This window comes from Dendrobates tinctorius, unplaced genomic scaffold (genome assembly GCF_039654945.1).
Source record: "Dendrobates tinctorius isolate UK_male_01 unplaced genomic scaffold, ASM3965494v1 ptg000028l, whole genome shotgun sequence".
Lineage (NCBI taxonomy): Eukaryota > Metazoa > Chordata > Amphibia > Anura > Dendrobatidae > Dendrobates > Dendrobates tinctorius.
Window position 1 is genome coordinate 19637091 of NW_027361696.1, and position 20066 is coordinate 19657156.

A 20066-nucleotide genomic window follows, 5' to 3' on the forward strand; every position below is an offset into this window, starting at 1 on the left:
TTTGCACCACCGGCCACTCTGGTATCAGTGAGCTCTGCATCACCGGCCACTCTGGTATCAGTGAGCTCTGCACCACTGGCCGCTCTGGTATCAGTGAGCTTTGCACCACCGGCCACTCTGGTATCAGTGAGCTCTGCACCACTGGCCGCTCTGGTATCAGTGAGCTCTGCACCACCGGCCGCTCTGGTATCAGTGAGCTCTGCACCACCGGCCACTCTGGTATCAGTGAGCTCTGCACCACCGGCCGCTCTGGTATCCGTGAGCTCTGCACCACTGGCCGCTCTGGTATCCGTGAGATCTGCACCACCGGCCGCTCTGGTATCAGTGAGCTCTGCACCACCGGCCGCTCTGGTATCAGTGAGCTCTGCACCACTGGCCGCTCTGGTATCAGTGAGCTCTGCACCACTGGCCGCTCTGGTATCAGTGAGCTTTGCACCACTGGCCTCTCTGGTATCAGCTCTTACCCCAACGGCCCGCTCTGGTGTCAGTGAGCTCTGCACCACCGGCCGCTCTGGTATCAGTGAGCTCTGCACCACTGGCCGCTCTGGTATCAGTGAGCTCTGCACCACTGGCCGCTCTGGTATCAGTGAGCTTTGCACCACTGGCCTCTCTGGTATCAGCTCTTACCCCAACGGCCCGCTCTGGTGTCAGTGAGCTCTGCACCACCGGCCGCTGTGGTATCACTGAACTCTGCACCACTCAGCGCCTCTCTGTCCTCCATGCGCCTCTCTGTCTTCCATGCACCCCTAGGTCCTTCATGGGCCCTTGTGTCCTCTATGGCCCTTCTGTCCTCCGTGCGCCCTCTGTCTTCCATGCGCCCCTAAGTCCTCTGTGTGCCCATCTGTCCTCCGTGCGCCCCTCGGTCCTCCGTACGCACCCGACCCCCATGCGACACCAGGTATTACCAGTCTGCCCTCTGCTTTCCTATCTTTGTAGCACTGTGGTAATGAAAGCTGTGGATATTTTCGGAGCTGAACACAGAAATGTATTTATACTCAAGGTCTTATGATTCGTATAGTAAATATTCCACATGGTGGGAATGACATCAGATACAGTACAGGCTGCAGTGCACACACAAGATAAAACACCTCCGTATATGCTGCAGCTGCGGGAATAAGTGGATCACTCTCCAACATGATTCCCATGGTAGTAGCAGTGCTTCTGGTGGTTGGGGGTGAGTATAGTCAGTGTTCCTGGTGGCTGCGGATGAGTAGTGTCAGTGCTCCTGGTGCCTGGGGGTGAGTAATGTCATTGTTCCTGGTGGCTGGGGTAATTAGTGGTAGTACCCCTAGTGGCTGGGGGTGAGTAGTATCAGTGCTACTGATGGCTGGGGATGTGTAGTGTCAGTGTTCTTGGTGACTGGGGATGAGTAATGCTACTGTTCCTGGGGATGAGTAGTGTCAGTGTTCCTGGTGGCTGGGGATGAGCAATGTCAGTGTTACTGGTAGCTGGGGTAACTAGTGGTAGTGCCCCTAGTGGCTGGGAATGACCAGTGTCAGTGTTACTGGTGGCTGGGGTAAGTAGTGGTAGTACCCCTAGTGGCTGGAGATGAGTAGTGTCCGTGCTCCTGGTGGCTGTAGATTAGCAGTGTCAGTGCTCCTGGTGGCTGGGGATGAGTAGTGTCAGTGTCCCTGGTGGCTGGGGATGAGTAGTGTCAGTGTCCCTGGTGGCTGGGGATGAGTAGTGTCAGTGTTCCTGATAGCTGAGGATGAGTAGTGTCAGTGCTCCTGGTGGCTGGGGATGAGTAGTGTCAGTGCTCCTGGTGGCTGGGGATGAGTAGTGGTAGTGCCCCTATTGGCTGGGGATGAGTGTGATCATGACTTCTCTTTCATAAAGTATGTTGTTTTCATAGAGCACTGGTCTCAAACTCACCCCCATGGCTTCTTTTTCTTAAAGTACTGTATATTGCTTTCATTGAGCACTGGTCTCACATTCTCCCCCATGGCTTCTCTTTCTTAAAGTATATTATTTTTATAGAACACTGGCCTCACACTTGCCCCCATGGCTTCTCTTTCTTAAAGTATATTGCTTTCATAGAAGACAGCCTCAAACTCACCCCCATGGCTTCTCTTTCTTAAAGTATATTATTTTTATAGAACACTGGCCTCACACTCGCCCCATAGCTTCTCTTTCTTATAATTTTCATAGAGCACTGGCCTAACACTCACCCCCATGGCTTCTCTTTCTTAAAGTATATTGTTCTCATAGAACACTGGCCTCAAAACTCGCCCCCTTGGCTTTTTTTCAGTTCCTCCAACATGTTAGGCGTCATCTTGAGCAAACACAACTTTTGGGTATCGGAGGCCGGTCAGAAGACCATCAGTGTTGTCAAACTGATCATTCAAGATGGAACCCAGACTCTCCACAGGGTAACTGCTTCAGAAATCCATCCATATGCGTTAATATATCAATTTCTATTGATTGAAATATGAGTCTTTGTGTAACACATATCACTAACATAGGTGCAAACAAGCCCCAATTTGGTTCACTGACCAAACTCCTAAAAGTCGTGAACTTTTTATTTGGTTTCTCATTGCCCTAAAGGTACTGTCACAATTAGCGATGTACCAGCGATCCCGACCAGCGATATGACGCGGTCAGGATCACTTGTACATCGCTAAGTGGTCGCTAGTAAGCTGCCACACAGGCAGATCTCACCAGCGACATCACAGGGGTCGGGGGTCGCTACTTACCTGTCAGACGAGGCGATCCAGACGTCCTCCCGCCTGCGTCCACGTGTCGCTCGTCGCCACAGCAGGAAGCTGACGATGAGAAACGGTCCAGGACGTTCTCGCGCGATCAGCGATAACCAGCGGGGGAGCGGTCGGAGGTAAGTATCACACATAGCGATATCGCTAGCAATATCGCTATAACGTCACAAAAACCAGTGACGTTATAGCGATATTGCTAATGATATCGCTTAGTGTGACAGGCCCTTAAGGCCAATATCACAATCAACCAAGGGAAAAGGAAACCAGGTTGAGAGCTTGGCAGGGCTCCTCTGTCCTACAAGGAAGGCTCATGGTATTCGTATTATTTTCCCCAATGACAATTCTCTTTTGAAGCTGGAACCAGTAGAATTTAGTGACACAATCCACCCTGCATGCCTGCCCCTGCTGTTTATATCCTTTATCATAAATTCACCTGCTATGTCACTGGATGGGGTAACGTACTAAGTAGGTGATGTAGCATTTTTTAAATTAATATTAATTGGTGCTGGCCTGTGATGTCCCCATAGCGGTTCCATAGGATTGTATAAAAATGTTTCTGGGAGCCCCCAAATTATATAAAATTATAATGAGACTTTAGTTTTCTATTGTTTAGTATCACAACAAATTTAGGAATTTGCTTGATGAGAGGATACAGAGGTGTAATTTGAAGGCTCTAGGCCCTAATGCAACATATGTAACATCTACAGGGGTTGGACAAAACAATACAAACACCTGGAAACATCAACAAAAGTTAGTTTAATATGGTGTAGGTCCACCTTTTGCGGCGATTACAGCCTCAATTCTCCGAGGTATGGATTCATACAAGGTGTGAATTGTTTCCAAAGGAATTTTAGCCCATTCTTCAGTTAAAACACCCTCCAGTTCTTTGAGCGACGATGGCGGCGGAAATCGACGTCTTAACTTAAATCTCTAAAATCGACCATAAATGCTAAATAATGTTGAGGTCTGGGGATTGTGGGGGCCAGATGAGATGCTCAACTTCATTAGAATGTTCCTCTTGCCATGCTTTAACGATTCTAGCGGTCTGTGACTTGTGACTTTGTCGAGAAGGAGGCTGAGAGTCAGTCTCCACATCCGTCAAGCATCCCGTCTGTGACTTGTGACATTGTCGAGAAGGAGGCTGAGAGTCAGTCTCCACATCCGTCAAGCAACCGGTCTGTGACTTGTGACATTAGCAACAAGGGGGCTGAGAGTCAGTCTCCACCTCCGTCAAGTGACCGTCCCAAGGTAATTACCGTGGCTTCCATCAAGTTGACGCCCCAGCGTCCAGGGGAGACCTTTGTGTCTAAAGGTAACCGTAAAGGTGTGTTATCCTGGGGACATTCTTCTCCGGCTGCCGGTCATGTTGGTGTCAAGAGGACACTCTCCCGCTTATCCCACGATTACTGGTGGCCGTCTATTGCTCAGGACGTCAAAGACTTCGTGGCTGCTTGCCCATCGTGTGCCAAGAAGAGACTTCCCCAGCAACCATCCTCCGACAGCTCGCCTCCTAAGGATGAATTGACTTCCAATGACTGCACCACCGCTTCGGCCTCCAAGCATGTCAGTGTGCCTCTGCTGGTTCGACCTGTCTCGGGGATACCTGCCTCCGACTCTCTGTCCGTGGAGTTCTCCAGGGTATGGCAGGAGACCGAATTTTCTCGTATTGCGACTCTGGATCTCATTGGTCCTCATGCGGTTAGGAAGTGTCTGGATCCCGCTCCTAGTGTCAAGGTGCTATTTTCCAGTTCTAGAGAGAGGGGGCTTAAAGGAGGGGGTACTGTTATGCCGCGCTCACCAGGAGGCGGGGCTTTGGCCCCGACGTCACTCCCTCCGGTACGGCGGTCCCTCAGGGGTCCCCGTCGGGTGCGCACGTGCAGCTCTCGTCCCCGGGTCTCCTCCTCCATGTCACGTTTGCGCATGAGCGCTCCTGTCAGTGCTGTATAGGGCTCAGTCCTCTCTATGGTATTGGAGGACCTGACCCGGAACCACTAGTGGTCATGTGCTTTCTGGCTAGGTCCTGACCCGGAACCAGTAGTAGTCATGTGCTATATCAGACCACCTCCCCCTAGGGGAGGTGCCTGATTATTGTTGTTGTGCTTCCTGGCTGGGTCAGCTGTGTCCCAGCCTGGCTGTGCGCTGTTCTCAGGTCCTCTGCTCTGTCTGCTATTCTGTGGTGCTCCTAGCACTTGCTCTGAACCCTTGTTGCTTCATGCTCAGTTGTGCCTCCTGGCACATCCCCTCATATCCTGTCCCTTGTTTCTTGCTCAGCCGTGCCTCCTGGCATTCACTCTATTCCTGTGTTCTGTTACACCACCTGGCATGACTGTTGCCTCATTCTGTACCCTGTCGTGCTCCTTGCACGCGTCCTGCTTTGCCCACCTTCGGATGGGTTACTTGCTACATGCCTTATGTGCCCACGTGTACCCGTCTAGCACTATCCTGTATTCAGCGCACTCCCGTGTACTCTCCTGTGTTCCTGTCACGTCGCCGTCAGACTCGGGGCCCGCTGTTCCGCCCTCAGCCACTAGGAGGCGACGGACTGTCACGCCGCCCTCGGGCTCGGGGCCTGCTGTCCAGGCCTCGGCCACCAGGAGACGCCGGACTGACATGTCGTCGTCGATCTCGGGGCCTGCTGTTCCGCCCTCAACCACTAGGAGGCGCCGTGCCTCGCGCCCGAGTGAGGGCGGCAACAATGAAAGGGCTTCTGCGCAGGCGTCTACTGGACGCAGACTCCGCTCCTCTGTCAGTCATGAAGGGGCTGGTGCATCATCATCAGGTCTGGTCCTGGGGGCATCACCAGCCCAGGAGCCTGTGAGGGACGACCTGATCCCTCAAATACCTTGGGACTGGGCTTGCAAGCCGCCGGATATATTCTTGGTTCCCCTACGTGTTACTTGTGATTGCCTATCGTTAACTCCGACCTCAGCCTGAACTTCTGACTACTCTGTTGCCTGCCGTTTTTGTACCCTGCATTTCTCCTGATTACTGACGCTGACCTTGGCCTGGATTCCTGACCCCTCTACTACCTGACGATTTTGTACCTCCGCTACTCTCCCGGTTTTTGACCTCTGCCTGGACTCTCGACTCTGCCTGCCGTTTCTGTACCTCCGCTGCTCGCCTGGTTTCCGACTCCGTTTTTGGCTCCCTTCCTGCTGTTCTATTGCGACCGTTCTGCTCTGGCACTCTGCTCCTGTTCAGACAGCGCTTCCTGGGCTCTGCAGTAAATCCAGATCCCTGTATAGGGGTAAAGGGTGTCGGTGCTACTCGGGGCGCTGTCTGTCTGCAGCCCAGACCGCAGACGGACGCGACATTATATCCGGCCCAAATAAAACTGTCTCTTGTGTGTGTATATATATATATCACACCTATATGAAGACAGTTTCTCTGAATTTTTTTTTTCCTTTCCTCTCTTGCCTGAGCTGATTGTTGGACTAAAACACCTGTTACTAAGCCTCAGTATACAGCCTGGAGGATCAGTCTCACCTTCCTGCTCGAGCATGCTGCAGTTAGGAGACTCCAGGGACAAAGCTGAACGTCAGAGATCCGTACCCCAGGAACATCAGCCTCTGAGCAGCTCTGGCTATGGTTGCGCAGAGGCTCAGGTATTGCCCGCAGATGCGGCCAAAGTTTTACTACCTATTTCATTGTATGTTGGTCAGGATTCTCTGTGTTTAAAAGCCTATGTCGATAGCGGGTCTGAAGGGAATTTTATGGACTCTTTTGCTGCTAAAAAACTTGGTGTCCCACTACTGAAACTTAATATTCCAATTAAAACCACGGCTATTAATGGCACATCCATTATTCAGGAGGGGGTTAAATTTGTTACTGCTAAGATAACTATGTCAGTAGGAGCACTACATACTGAGCTTATTTCCTTTTTTGTGTTGGACAATCTATCTTCTGCAGTCATTTTGGGAATGCCGTGGCTACGTCAACATAACCCTGTCATTGACTGGCACCTGGGTGATGTGGTGCGCTGGAGTTCGCAATGCCAGGATAATTGCATGTCTGTAGCAGTAAATCAAACCAAGCTAAAAAAACACCCCTTCATACCGTTTGCTCTCAGGGATTATGGAGATGTCTTTTCCGTTATAGAGTCTGAGAAACTACCGCCCCACAGAGAGTATGATTGTCCTATAAACCTAATTCCAGATGCCCGTCTTCCAAAAGGGAGAATATTTAATCTCTCTGGTCCAGAGCGTCAGGCCATGAATGAATACATAGCGGATAGCTTAAGAAAGGGGTTCATTAGACCATCTATTTCACCAGTTGGAGCTGGGTTCTTCTTTGTAGAGAAGAAAGATGGTGGTCTCAGACCCTGCATTGACTACCGGGAATTAAACGCAATCACTATAAAGAACCAGTACCCGCTTCCACTCATCCCTGATCTTTTTAATCAGCTAATTGGAGCCCGTTGGTTTACTAAACTTGACCTCCGGGGGGCATACAATCTAATCCGCATAAGAGACGGCGATGAGTGGAAGACAGCGTTTAATACACCTCTTGGTCACTTTGAGTACCTAGTAATGCCTTTCGGACTCAGCAATGCTCCTGCAGTGTTTCAGCACTTTGTTAATGATATTTTCAGGGACATCTGTGGTGTGTATGTCGTTGTGTACTTGGATGATATTTTGATTTACTCCACTGACCCTGTGACACATGCTCAACACGTCCGTTCAGTACTGCAGAGACTACGGGAGAACTCCTTGTTTGCTAAGTTGGAGAAATGTGTCTTTTTCGCTGAGGAGGTACAATTTTTGGGGTACATGGTCTCAGGCAGGGGGTTCCGCATGTATCCTGCCAAGATCCAACCTATTAAGGCGTGGGTGCAACCCAAATCGCTGAAAGCATTGCAGCGATTTTTGGGATTTGCCAATTACTACCGTAAGTTTATCAAGAGTTTTTCTGAGATTGCCAAGCCACTCACGGATCTAACCCGAAAGGGGGCGGACGTGACCAACTGGAATCCCGAGGCCATTCAAGCATTTTCTACGTTAAAAGAATGCTTTGTGGCCAACCCGGTTTTAGTACAACCTGACTTAGACCGCCCATTTAATGTGGAGGTGGATGCCTCCGAAGTCGGAGTGGGAGCAGTGCTATCGCAAGGCACTGCAGCCCTCACTCAGCTGCTCCCATGTGCTTTTTTTTCCCGAAAGTTCTCTGCCACAGAGAAGAACTATGATATTGGGAATCGGGAATTACTAGCAATCAAATGGGCCTTCGAGGAATGGCGTCACTTTCTCGAAGGCGCCAAACACAAGGTCACCGTCATTACAGACCACAAAAACCTGACCTACCTGGAGTCAGCTAAAAGACTGAATTCCAGGCAGGCCAGGTGGGCCTTGTTCTTTTCAAGGTTCGATTTTTTTAATCACCTTTCGCCCTGGCACGAAAAATGTGAGGGCTGATGCCCTCCTCGCAGTTTTTGCCCCACACAAGCCGAAGACTGTGAACCCGTTCCGATATTAGCCAATGGGATCGTCGTGTCGGCAGTTTTCTTGGACCTTCTGGAGGAGATCCGTAGGTCTCCGGAACGAGCTCCTGACACTACACCCCCCCAAAAATTGTTTGTTCCGAATTCCTTTCGCCTTCAAGTTCTTAAAGAGTCACATGACTCTGTTCTGGCAGGTCATCCTGGGCTCAACAATACCACCAGGTTGGTAACTAGGAACTTTTGGTGGCCGACGGTGGTCAAGGACTGTAAGAACTATGTTTCAGCATGTGAAGTCTGTGCCCGCGCCAAATCCACCCATAATCGCCCTGCTAGCTGGCTTCAGTCCTTGCCCACCCCTGAGAGTCCATGGACCCACATCTCCATGGACTTCATCACAGACCTGCCGACCTCAGATGGGAAAACATGTATCTGGGTGGTGGTAGACAGGTTCAGCAAACAGTGCCATTTTATTCCCCTGTCTGGCTTACCTAACTCCGAAACCTTGAGCAAATTGTTCCTTGTGCACATTGTACGTCTTCATGGTGTTCCGTCAAATATTGTGTCCGACAGAGGTACCCAGTTCGTCTCAAAATTCTGGAGGGCGTTCTGTAAACGCATCGGTGTTGAGTTATCCTTCTCCTCGGCCTACCACCCCGAAACCAATGGGCAAACCGAACGTGCTAATCAAGCTCTGGAGCAATACCTCCGTTGTTACGTGTCAGGACACCAGTCCGACTGGGTAGAACATCTGCCATTGGCTGAGTTTGCCTTAAATAATCGCTACCAGGACTCTATTAAACCTACCCCTTTTTTTTGTAACCTTGGATTGCATCCGCGCTTTGGGTCGTTCACGGCTAGGATGTCGGAGCTCCCTGGGGTAGAGAAAAACATACATCGCTTGAAAACAATATGGTCTGAAGTAAATACGAATTTGAAAGGGGCTCAAGTTAGACAGGCTTCAGCTGCAAACAAACGACGGTCCAAGGGGCCACACTTGGGGGTTGGGGACAAAGTTTGGCTTTCGACTAAAAACATCAAACTGAAAGTACCGTCTGCCAAACTGGGTCCCAGATTTATCGGCCCATATGAAATTATAGAAGTGGTTAATCCGGTAGCCTTCCGTTTGAAACTTCCGCAGTCATTTAAATTACCTAACGTGTTCCACAAGTCTCTCCTCAAACTGTATCGCTCCCCAATTCACCCTGTCCAGTCCCCTCCTCCTCATGTTTCGGTCGGAGGGTCCTTGGAGTATGAAGTCCAGGGTATCCTTGACTCCCGCCTTGTGAGAGACTCCATACAGTATCTTATACACTGGAAGGGCTACGGCCCGGAGGAGAGGTCCTGGGTCCCCGCAAGGAACATCCATGCCAAGGCATTAATTAGGAGATTTCATCTCCTTCACCCTGACAAACCGGGTTTTGAGGGTCCGGAGGCCCCTCCTGGAGAGGGGGGTACTGTCACGTCGCCGTCAGACTCGGGGCCCGCTGTTCCGCCCTCAGCCACTAGGAGGCGACGGACTGTCACGCCGCCCTCGGGCTCAAGGCCTGCTGTCCAGGCCTCGGCCATCAGGAGACGCCGGACTGACATGTCGTCGTCGATCTCGGGGCCTGCTGTTCCGCCCTCAACCACTAGGAGGCGCCGTGGCTCGCGCCCGAGTGAGGGCGGCAACAATGAAAGGGCTTCTGCGCAGGCGTCTACTGGACGCAGACTCCGCTCCTCTGTCAGTCATGAAGGGGCTGGTGCATCATCATCAGGTCTGGTCCTGGGGGCGGTCCTGATGACATCACCAGCCCGGGAGCCTGTGAGGGACGACCTGATCCCTCAAATACCTTGGGACTGGGCTTGCAAGCCACCGGATATATTCTTGGTTCCCCTAGGTGTTACTTGTGATTGCCTATCGTTAACTCCGACCTCAGCCTGAACTTCTGACTACTCTGTTGCCTGCCGTTTTTGTACCTTGCATTTCTCCTGATTACTGACGCTGACCTTGGCCTGGATTCCTGACCCCTCTACTACCTGACGATTTTGTATCTCCGCTACTCTCCCGGTTTTTGACCTCTGCCTGGACTCTCGACTCTGCCTCTGCCTGCCGTTTCTGTACCTCCGCTGCTCGCCTGGTTTCCGACTCCGTTTTTGGCTCCCTTCCTGCTGTTCTATTGCGACCGTTCTGCTCTGGCACTCTGCTCCTGTTCAGACAGCGCTTCCTGGGCTCTGCAGTAAATCCAGATCCCTGTATAGGGGTAAAGGGTGTCGGTGCTACTCGGGGCGCTGTCTGTCTGCAGCCCAGACCGCAGACGGACGCGACAGTTCCCTAGTATCCTGCACCCTCCAGTCACACAGTCTCGTATCTCCTGTGAGCCGGCCACCTGGTGCCAACAGTCGTGGTATCGTATCCCCTGGGGCTTCCTCCTGACACTCCCTGTATAGGGGGTGGTCCTCACTAGGCTAGCTCGCCCTGGGAGGGTTGGTGCCGCGACCCAGAGAGTCCACTCCAGGAGTCGCTAACACTCTAACAGTGTGACAGTACCTTAAGGGGTACTTCACACACAGCGAGATCGCGGATGCATCACCGATTTTGACGCAACAGTGACCTCTCCAGCGATCTCGCTGTGTGTGGCACGCATCAGCGACTGGCCCCCCTCACATTAACCCCTCGTTCTCTGTTTTGCAGCAAACTAAAATGAAGACCCGCGATCTCCCGGGAATCAGTGATTATAATGTGATCTTTGCAAAGAAAAGAAAACATTCTGAAAACTTCACATCTTCCAGATAATTTTTTTTGCATTTTTTCGCAAAATCCTGTAAAATAAAAAATAAATAATTATTGATATGATTGTGAGTTGTTGTAATAGAGGGGGGATTATTACAAAAAGGTGATCATCTGTGATCTATGGGTAAATCTGGCAGTAAGTGCTGGGCTTCCCTGCAGCGCCTCCAGAGGAGAAATTAAGCATTACACAGAAGTCACTGACTGTCCATGAAAGTCCTCCAGAGAGAAGACAGATGAGGGTCCTGATAAGGGGACCCCCCTCTAGTAACACTATGTAAGATAAAAAAAATTATAGAAACCCTTATATGATCCGGTATAAATACAAGGGCCCAGAGAGAGGAAAACAACAGGATGGGGCAGTTAAAGGGAGTGATATCTGCAGAATAAGGGGGAGGGGACTTCAACGATGTGATTAGCATCCTGGGAAAATAGCGACTCCCACCACATTCTGCACCCCGACCCCATACACGGCCGTTCTGCAGCCGATGATCCTCTGTTAACCCTTCACTTAACTCGTCAAGCACGCAGCAGCTGAGCGGAGACTAACAACCAACTACACTCACTGCACATGCGCCAAGACGACACTGACTTGCCTCGTTACCTACAGCGCATGCTCAACGCGCAGGCGCATGTCAGCATTTCTGTCCTAACCCGTATTAACCATTTCCTTACTGGGTTATGTCTGGATCATAATGGAACGACAAGCCCGCTGCGCGGTCACGGACAGCGCACATTCACTGCGCATGCTTATAGAAAAGACAGCCCCCTTCAACCTGTCACCTACTGCGCATGCTCAGATAGGTGATCCGCTACTGCGCAGGCGCGAAGCCCTGTTTCTGATTGGCCACTGATTGGTGACCAGCCGGTGGTCACTGGTCGCCATGACGCTCTTTCATTTCGGTAACTGCTTCGCTTTGGCCTATTTCCCGTATTTCATCACTTACAAATGCAGCGGCCTGTGAGTACCGAGCACCGGGAGCTATGAGGAGTGTGTGGGGCCCCAGGTGGAGCTGTTGAGGAAGGTGCGGGGCCCCCTAGGGAATTGTGAAGATGGAGCGGGGCCCCAGGTGGAGCTGTGAGAAGGGTGCGGAGCCGGAGGGTGCGGGCCCCCGGGTGGGAGCTGTGAGGAGGGTGCGGGGCCCCTGGTGAGTTGTGAAGATGGAGCGGGGCCCCAGGTGGAGCTGTGAGAAGGGTGCGGAGCCGGAGGGAGGAGGGTGCGGGCCCCCGGGTGGGAGCTGTGAGGAGGGTGCGGGGCCCCTGGGGAGTTGTGAAGATGGAGCGGAGCCCCAGGTGGAGCTGTGAGAAGGGTGCGGAGCCGGAGGGAGCGGGCCCCCGGGTGGGAGCTGTGAGGAGGGTGCGGGGCCCCTGGGGAGTTGTGAAGATGGAGCGGGGCCCCAGGTGGAGCTGTGAGAAGGGTGCGGAGCTGTGAGGAGGGTGCGGAGCCCGAGGGATCTGTAAGGAGCGTGCGTGCCCCCGGGTGGAGCTGTGAGGAGGGTGCGGAGCCCGAGGGATCTGTAAGGAGGGTGCGGGCTCCCGGGTGGAGCTGTGAGGAGGGTGCGGAGCCCGAGGGATCTGTAAGGAGCGTGCGGGCCCCCGGGTGGAGCTGTGAGGAGGGTGCGGAGCCCGAGGGATCTGTAAGGAGGGTGCGGGCCCCCGGGTGGAGCTGTGAGGAGGGTGCGGAGCCCGAGGGATCTGTAAGGAGCGTGCGGGCCCCCGGGTGGAGCTGTGAGGAGGGTGCGGCCCCCGGGTGGAGCTGTGAGGAGGGTGCGGAGCCCGAAGGGATCTGCAAGGAGGGTGCGGGCCCCCAGGTGGAGCTGTGAGGAGGGTGCGGAGCCCGAGGGATCTGTAAGGAGGGTGCGGGCCCCCGGGTGGAGCTGTGAGGAGGGTGCGGAGCCCGAGGGATCTGTAAGGAGGGTGCGGGCCCCCGGGTGGAGCTGTGAGGAGGGTGCGGAGCCCGAGGGATCTGTAAGGAGGGTGCGGGCCCCCGGGTGGAGCTGTGAGGAGGGTGCGGAGCCCGAGGTCTCTGTAAGGAGGGTGTGGGCCCCCGAGTGGAGCTGTGAGGAGGGTGTGGGCCCCCGGGTGGAGCTGTGAGGAGGGTGCGGAGCCCGAGGGATCTGTAAGGAGCGTGCGGGCCCCCGGGTGGAGCTGTGAGGAGGGTGCGGAGCCCGAGGGAGCTGTGAGGAGGGTGCGGGCCCCCGGGTGGAGCTGTGAGGAGGGTGCGGAGCCCGAGGGATCTGTAAGGAGGGTGCGGGCCCCCGGGTGGAGCTGTGAGGAGGGTGCGGAGCCCGAGGGATCTGTAAGGAGGGTGCGGGCCCCCGGGTGGAGCTGTGAGGAGGGTGTGGGCCCCCGGGTGGAGCTGTGAGGAGGGTGCGGAGCCCGAGGGATCTGTAAGGAGGGTGCGGGCCCCCAGGTGGAGCTGTGAGGAGGGTGTGGGGCCCCTGGGGAGTTGTGAAGATGGAGCAGGGCCCTGGGTGAAGCTGTGAGGAGGGTGTGGGGCCCTGGGGGATCTGTAAGAGAGTTCGGGGCCCCGGGTGGAGCTGTGATGAGGGTGCGGGGCCCCGGCTGGAGCCGTGATGAGGGCGCGGGGCCCTGGGGATTGTGAGGAGGGGGGCTGTGAGGAAGGCGCGGGGCCAGAGTGTGGCTGTGAGGAGGGCGCCGGGCCCTGGGGATTGTTAGGAGGGGGGCCCAGGGGATTGTGAGGAGGAGGGGGTGCTATGAGGAAGGCGCGTTGCCCAGGCTGTGGCTCACTGTGTGTCTGTGCTGCAGGTCGGAGTACAGCGCCTTCTGGAGATGTGTCCAGGCCGGAGCCACCTACCTGTGTGTGCAGCTCTGCAAGGTGAGAGAGCAGGGGAGGAGGATGCTGGTGTCAGGGGCGGCACTGATAGGGGGTGTGCATCATGGTGGTAGTTGCATAAGAGGCATAATGGCATCACTGGTTGGGGGCTGCACGGAGGGCAGTGCAGGATGTAGAGGAGCACAATGGCACCGGTGTTTGGGGGCAGTGCAGTAAGTGAGGGTGGTACCATGGGTTAGTGCCAGGGGTCGCAGTGATGGGGAAAAGTGTGTATCAAGCCCTGCCCCTCATTATGATGTCATAATGGTTGCCATGGCGACGCTGATGTCGTCATAGGTTGCAAGCCCCGCCGCTCATGATGTCATAGTGGTTGACTATGGGATGTAGGATGTGTGATGGGTATTTGGGCACTGGACTATGGGATGGCGGATATGTATGATGGGTATATGCTCACGGGACTATGGGATGGCGGATATGTATGATGGGTATATGCTCACAGGACTATGAGATGGAGGATGTGTGATGGGTATATGGACACGGGACTATGGGATAGAGGATGTGTGATGGGTATATGGGCACGGGACTATGGGATGGAGGATGTGTATGATGGGTATATGGGCACGGGACTATGGGATGGTGGATATGTATGATGGGTATATGGGCACGGGCCTATGGGATGGTGGATATGTATGATGGGTATATGGGCACAGGACTATGGGATGGAGGATAATTATAATTTGCTATAACTAACCACAGTTAGTTACTATGCCCGGGCAGCGCCGGGCTCTTCAGCTAGTGTCTGATAAATGTCATTTCTGTTCTTGATCTCAGGATCTCGGCTTCTAGTTGGTGAATCTGTGCTGTACTTTCTGCTCATGCTCAGTAGTGACTGGGGCTATGAAGTCAGGGAAATTGAGGAGTCAGAGGTTTGTCTTACCGACTCCACAGCCATTGTCTGTGCAGCAGGATGCTGGAGGAGAGGTGATTAGGTGCCGAGTTGTATAGGAGGCAGATTGGCCCCATTGATGTGGGGCAGCGTAGTAAGTATTAGTGGTGTCAGGGGTGACGGGGAGTTTGGCACAGTGGTTAGCGTGGTACCAGTGGTGGTGGCACAAGAAGAGGATAACATTGGCGTGGTTGGGGGCGGCACAGTGAGGCTGGTGCCAGGGATAGAAATCATGGATTTGGCACTATAGGTTACATAGCACCAGTGGCTGCAGTAATAGGACTTGACCCCAATGGCAGAAGTAATGGTGGTGGAGGGGGTTGGCCCAGTGGGATGCAGTGTAGTAGGGGGTAGAGGGGGCACAGGAGGTGGATGGTGGGCAGGGAGGCAGAATGTCGCCATTACTTGGCGTAACGTAATAAGTGTAAATAGTACAAGGAGTAGAAGTAATAGAGGGCAGCTGGACACAGAGCAGGGACTAAAGGGCACAGGTAGTAAGGTGGTCCCAGGCTGCAGTAACAGGTGGCCAGATGTCTGTAGGGAACAGGGTAGTAATATGTTACACAGGAGGCAGGTAGGCTCCATTGATTGTGGATAATTTATTAAGTGTAGGTGGTCCTAGCGGCAGTGTGTGGCTTGCACAGCGGGCAGCGTGACTATGGGAAGAGGGTGCAGAACCGTGCAAAGTTTGCACAGCAGGCAGATAGCGGGCAGGATAACCCTGTGGGTTTGTGGCACAGCGGGTGAATAACATAGCCTGTCAGTGCGGTTATGATGTTGGGGTGATGGGGTCTTTGCAGCCACACTCCCACTATCCACAATAATAAACCACTGACATTGTTGGGCTCTACATGGCGCATTGTGATAACTGCGACTGATGGTGGGGAGTAGATGGGGCTTCCCAGTGGTCAGTGGGGAGTAGACGGGGCTTCCCAGTGGTCATTCCATGGACAGCATAGTGCCTGGATACAGGGATGCGGGCGGTGGCCGGGCATGTCTTTGCTGCTGGGGTTCAGCGGGGGTACAGATTCTGTGGGGTCCACGTTCCACTCAGTGCTGATATTTCTCTCCATTTCCAGATGCTTTTCCTGGCGACGTTTTTCCCGACCTGGGAGGGAGCGGCCGGCGCTTACGACTTCATTGGGGTGAGACACTTCAGGCTCCTTATCCTATTATGCGGTCACTTTGCCTGTTCTGGTGATCAGTGCATTATAGCATCAGATCGTGTGTAGTAAATCCTTCCTCCAGTCACATCCGGAGCTGCGCTCGGGGTTATATGCTTTCAGGTTTCTGCCCGTGGTTCTCAGCTGTGGGAGACGACACTTCAAGCAGTAGACGTTTCATGTATCCTAGTGATGCAGCTTTATATGTGACTGGAGGATACAAATGACACAAGTGCAGAATTATGATTGCAGCTCTGGCTGGGACTAGAGTACAGGCCATGACATAAAAGAATTAAGAAGCCAGCACTGGATGTGATTAGGAGACAAGATATTATAGCAGAAGTGTGAATGCCATGTGGTATTTGACTGGAGTAATTTGCATAACCTGAATAATTGTGAATACAGCTCTGAATGTGACTGGAGATAAAACATGACCTAACAGTGAAATTGTGAATGCAGCTCTGGAGGTGATTGGAGAGTAAAACATAACAGAATTGTGAATGCAGCTCTGGAAGTGATTGTAGAATAAAATGTGAAATAACAGAATGCAGCTCTGGAGGTGATTGGAGAGTAAAACATGACATAAAAGAATTATGAATGCAGCTCTGGAGGCGATTGGGGAATAACATAACAGGCTTCAGCTTGATGTGTGTGACTGCTCAGTAAGTGATGGTTCATTGCCACTTTTCAGGAGTTCATGAAGGCCACGGTGGACCTGGCGGACCTGTTGGGTTTGCACTTGGTGATGTCTCGTAACGCAGGGAAAGGCGAGTACAAGATAATGGTGGCTGCGATGGGATGGGCGACCGCGGAGCTCGTCATGTCGAGGTAAGAGTATTTGAAAACCATTATTTAAAGGGGCTGTGCACCCGAACTTCTGCAGTTGGCGCACATTTGGTACTGCCCGTCAGATGTAACCTCTTGGTTGGCGCTGACGTGAGGCAATGACTGCTCCCTTTTCAATGCTGTCTTGTTTGGTCGCAGGTGTCTCCCGCTCTGGGTCGGTGCCCGAGGTATTGAATTTGACTGGAAATACATCCAGATGAGCATCGATTCCAACATCAGCCTGGTAAGACCCCGGACCCGAGTCTTGCGTTACCGGCCCCGAACCCGCTCTGTACCCAACTTTTTAATCAAATATTATTAAAAAAGCTACCCTTAGGGAAAAAGTTATATAGTGCAATAATTAAAATCTCACTTTTTAGCCTGTAGTGTTGTGAACTAACCACAAGGATGTCTGGATACAGTAAATCACAGACCTCTTTGCCTAATTGCACATGCAACTGATCCCAGTTCTGAGTACCATTAAGACTGAATATAGATTAAAACATAGATTACTGTGATCAAAAAATATTTTTTCCAAACAATAACCATTTAAAGGCGTATGGCAAATCATGAATAACAAGGGATTCTCCTGTAATGGTTAGATGCGAAAGATCACAGTCATGTGGACATAAATCCATTTAGTGAGTGAGGAGAAAGTGTCCATACAATTCCACAGATAAATGTAATATGGAACAATCTCATCCATATGTTGAAAGGGCATCAATTGTCAGATTTTCATCCCAAACAGCAGAGATCCAAAGAGAGGAATGGGGTACACTTTCCCTGTTAAACCCACAAAAGGCAGGCATAATCCTAGACCCCAAAGCTTCCGCCATTACAAGGGAAGTCCACACCTGACCCTTACTTATTAGTCCTATGTTTTCCCTGTGCATCCCAACGTGTTTCATCACTCTGTGAATCTTCAGGGGACCTGTCAGCACATAATGGGTATACTGCTATTGCAGAGAAGAAAGGGAAGTCACTCCCGGGCTGTTCGTATACTTATACTTGTGAGAGATTTGTGGGTTTTGACCCAAATTTTGCTGATTTTCTGACCTCTGTACCCCTTGGTGTTGTCAGGTGCACTACATGGCGGTAGCGGCCTTGGTCTGGATGTGGACACGCTACGATCTCCCCGCTCACTTCCGTCTTCCGGTCACAGTCCTGCTCGGGCTCAGCATGTACAAGGCCTTCCTACTGGAGTGAGTATGGGGAGATGTTCTGCAGCAGCTTAGTGACGGAGAGTTGTGCTGTTTCTTATGTGTAGTCTGATATATCGAATCCTCCTGCTTCTGGCCTTTCCCAGCAAGCAGAGGTAGTGACGTGTGTCCTCTCTTTCCAGCTGCTTCGTGCACATCTTCTTGTTGGGGAGCTGGACGGCGCTGCTCCTGAAAGCTGTGACCACCGGTGTCCTGTCCCTGAGCTGCCTCACACTCTTCGTCAGTCTGGTCCACGGTAACTGATCCTGCGAACGCCGCGTCCAGGAAGATGTTTAATAATGGGGAGAACTTTATAAGTATTATTACATAAAGCTTTGTAATAAATCAGACTCTGACCCTTCACTGCCCGGGTGAAGAACGACCGATGACTTACACCAGTCACATCCAGAGCTGCACTCACTCTTCTGCTCTAGTGCTAGTTGCTGCTGCATCCACATGGTCAATGGAAAGAAAAGCAGTACAGTATGGGGGTCTCGGCTGGCTAGAGTGCAGGCGGCCATTGCTTCACTCAGGCCAGATTCCGTTCGCATCCAGACGCAATAATAAACACTCAGCTGTCAGTTGTGTAATAATTTATTAATCTCCATCGTACGGAGTTGTGACATCACACAAAATCTTACTGCCACGTTGGTGCCACTCGCAGGGCGCGATGGGCAGAGTCACAGCACATAGAACTTAAAAAAGCGCCTGCCCCTCCGAGTACAGGACTCATCCCCTCCTTCCCTGACACAAGGGAGCGACACTGCAGCTGTAGCCCAGGATCCAAATTTTATTATGTACAGCAAATTCTCTGATTCGTGAGCGGAGAAAATCCAATCGGTCAGTGAGGGGTCTAGGCTCCTGTGTCTTCAACTGCGGAGGAGACTGGCGTGACTGGGTCCGTGGCGGGTGTCTGACAGGGTCCAGGGCGACTAATAGTAAAGCTCCTTGTCCCACCAGCCTGCGGAGAACATGAGGATGATTTAACCCCTTAGTGACACAGCCAAATTTTTGAAATCTGACCACTGTCAATTTATGTGGTGATAACTCTGGAACGCTTCAACAAATCCCAGTGATTTTGAGATTGTTTTTTCGTGACACATTGTACTTTAGGATAAAGGTAAATTTAGGTCAATTTGTTTTGTTTTTATTTGTAAAAAATATCAGAAATTTGAGAAAAATGTTAAAAAATTAGCAATTTTCAAACTTTTAATGCTTATCCCTTTAATCCAGATAGTCATACCACACAAAATCATTCATAAATAATATTTCCCAAATGTTTGCTTTACATCAGCACCATTTGTAAATTATTTTATTTTGTTAGCATTTTAGGAGGTTTAAAAATGTAGCAGTAATTTTTCATTTTATCAAGGAAATTTACAAAAAAAATTTTTTTTGGGGATCTATCCAGGTTTGAAGTGACTTTGGGGGTCCTATATATTGGAAAAACCCCAAAAGTTATGCCATTTTAAAAACTGCACCCCCTTGCATATTGAAAACTGCTGTCAGGTAGTTTATTAACCCTTCAGGTCATTTTCAGGAATTAATGCAAAGTGGCATGACAGAAAAGAAAAAGTGTATTTATACCACTTAAATACCGCTAACTTCTGAACAGGTTACAACAGCCATCAGACTCTAAGGCCGCTATTTGGTCGTGAATTGCCATGGCAAACATCAGGACCACACAATCATGATCTCAGGGTGCCAATGGGGATAAAGAGGAAGCCCCAACACTCTGTTAACCATTTATATGATGTTGTCACTATTAACAGCAGCATCTAAGGGGATAAAATGATATGGATGGTGACAACACTGATCGTGGCTGATGCAGCAATTTGTCAGTTATAGTGTACAGCCGACAGCTGTTGGATGGTCACCTGTATGGGGATGCTATTCTCTTATATCTCACGTCAGTTAAGACGTTTTTGGCAGTCATTAAGGGGTTAAAGGGATGTATACATAAAGCATGTGTTTTCTTTATTTGTTGCCCCACTACTAGTATTTGTTGCCTCTCATGATCATTGGAATGGAAGTAAAAATGACATACCAGCCAGGCACTGAGCAATCCTGAGGGTTGGGACGACTTTCCTGCCTCCCCTTCTCATCAATGACAACTGCACCGGTTATTGGGGTCTCTGGTGGTCTAGAATCTGCTTCCTGTCCCATTACTGGCTAATCTTCTTTTCTGCCCCCCTTGCTTTACACTACAGCTCTGCATATG

At 51.6% G+C, this 20066-nt stretch overlaps 2 protein-coding genes and 1 long non-coding RNA gene across 5 annotated transcripts in view; 2 read left to right on the plus strand and 1 right to left on the minus strand.

The window, feature by feature from the left end:
• The first annotated feature begins 1081 nt into the window (after nucleotides 1-1081).
• LOC141085181 (uncharacterized) lies at nucleotides 1082-11438 on the plus strand. Its single transcript, XR_012231226.1, has 3 exons — nucleotides 1082-1174; nucleotides 2249-2369; nucleotides 10820-11438. It is a non-coding gene; the product is annotated as an uncharacterized lncRNA (long non-coding RNA).
• Nucleotides 11439-11704: 266 nt separating this feature from the next.
• On the plus strand, nucleotides 11705-18426 carry TMEM147 (transmembrane protein 147). 3 transcript variants are annotated; one of them, XM_073570389.1, is made up of 7 exons: nucleotides 11705-11876; nucleotides 13685-13754; nucleotides 15738-15803; nucleotides 16513-16649; nucleotides 16806-16890; nucleotides 17727-17848; nucleotides 17989-18426. In XM_073570389.1, exons 1-7 carry the CDS (start codon nucleotides 11800-11802, stop codon nucleotides 18107-18109), a joined length of 678 nt encoding a protein of 225 aa, XP_073426490.1. In that variant the 5' UTR covers nucleotides 11705-11799; the 3' UTR covers nucleotides 18110-18426. The 3 variants fall into 3 exon arrangements, with proteins under 3 accessions (XP_073426490.1, XP_073426491.1, XP_073426492.1); XM_073570391.1 differs by lacking the exon at nucleotides 11705-11876 and adding an exon at nucleotides 11877-11940; XM_073570390.1 differs by lacking the exon at nucleotides 13685-13754 and having other exon boundaries at nucleotides 11737-11876.
• The window catches only part of ATP4A (ATPase H+/K+ transporting subunit alpha), a 48776-nt gene continuing 47133 nt past the window's right edge, over nucleotides 18424-20066 (minus strand). The window contains exon 23 of the mRNA XM_073570388.1: nucleotides 18424-18806. Coding sequence (XP_073426489.1) covers nucleotides 18778-18806 — 29 coding nt within the window. The 3' untranslated portion in view covers nucleotides 18424-18777. The remainder of the gene's footprint in view (nucleotides 18807-20066) is intronic.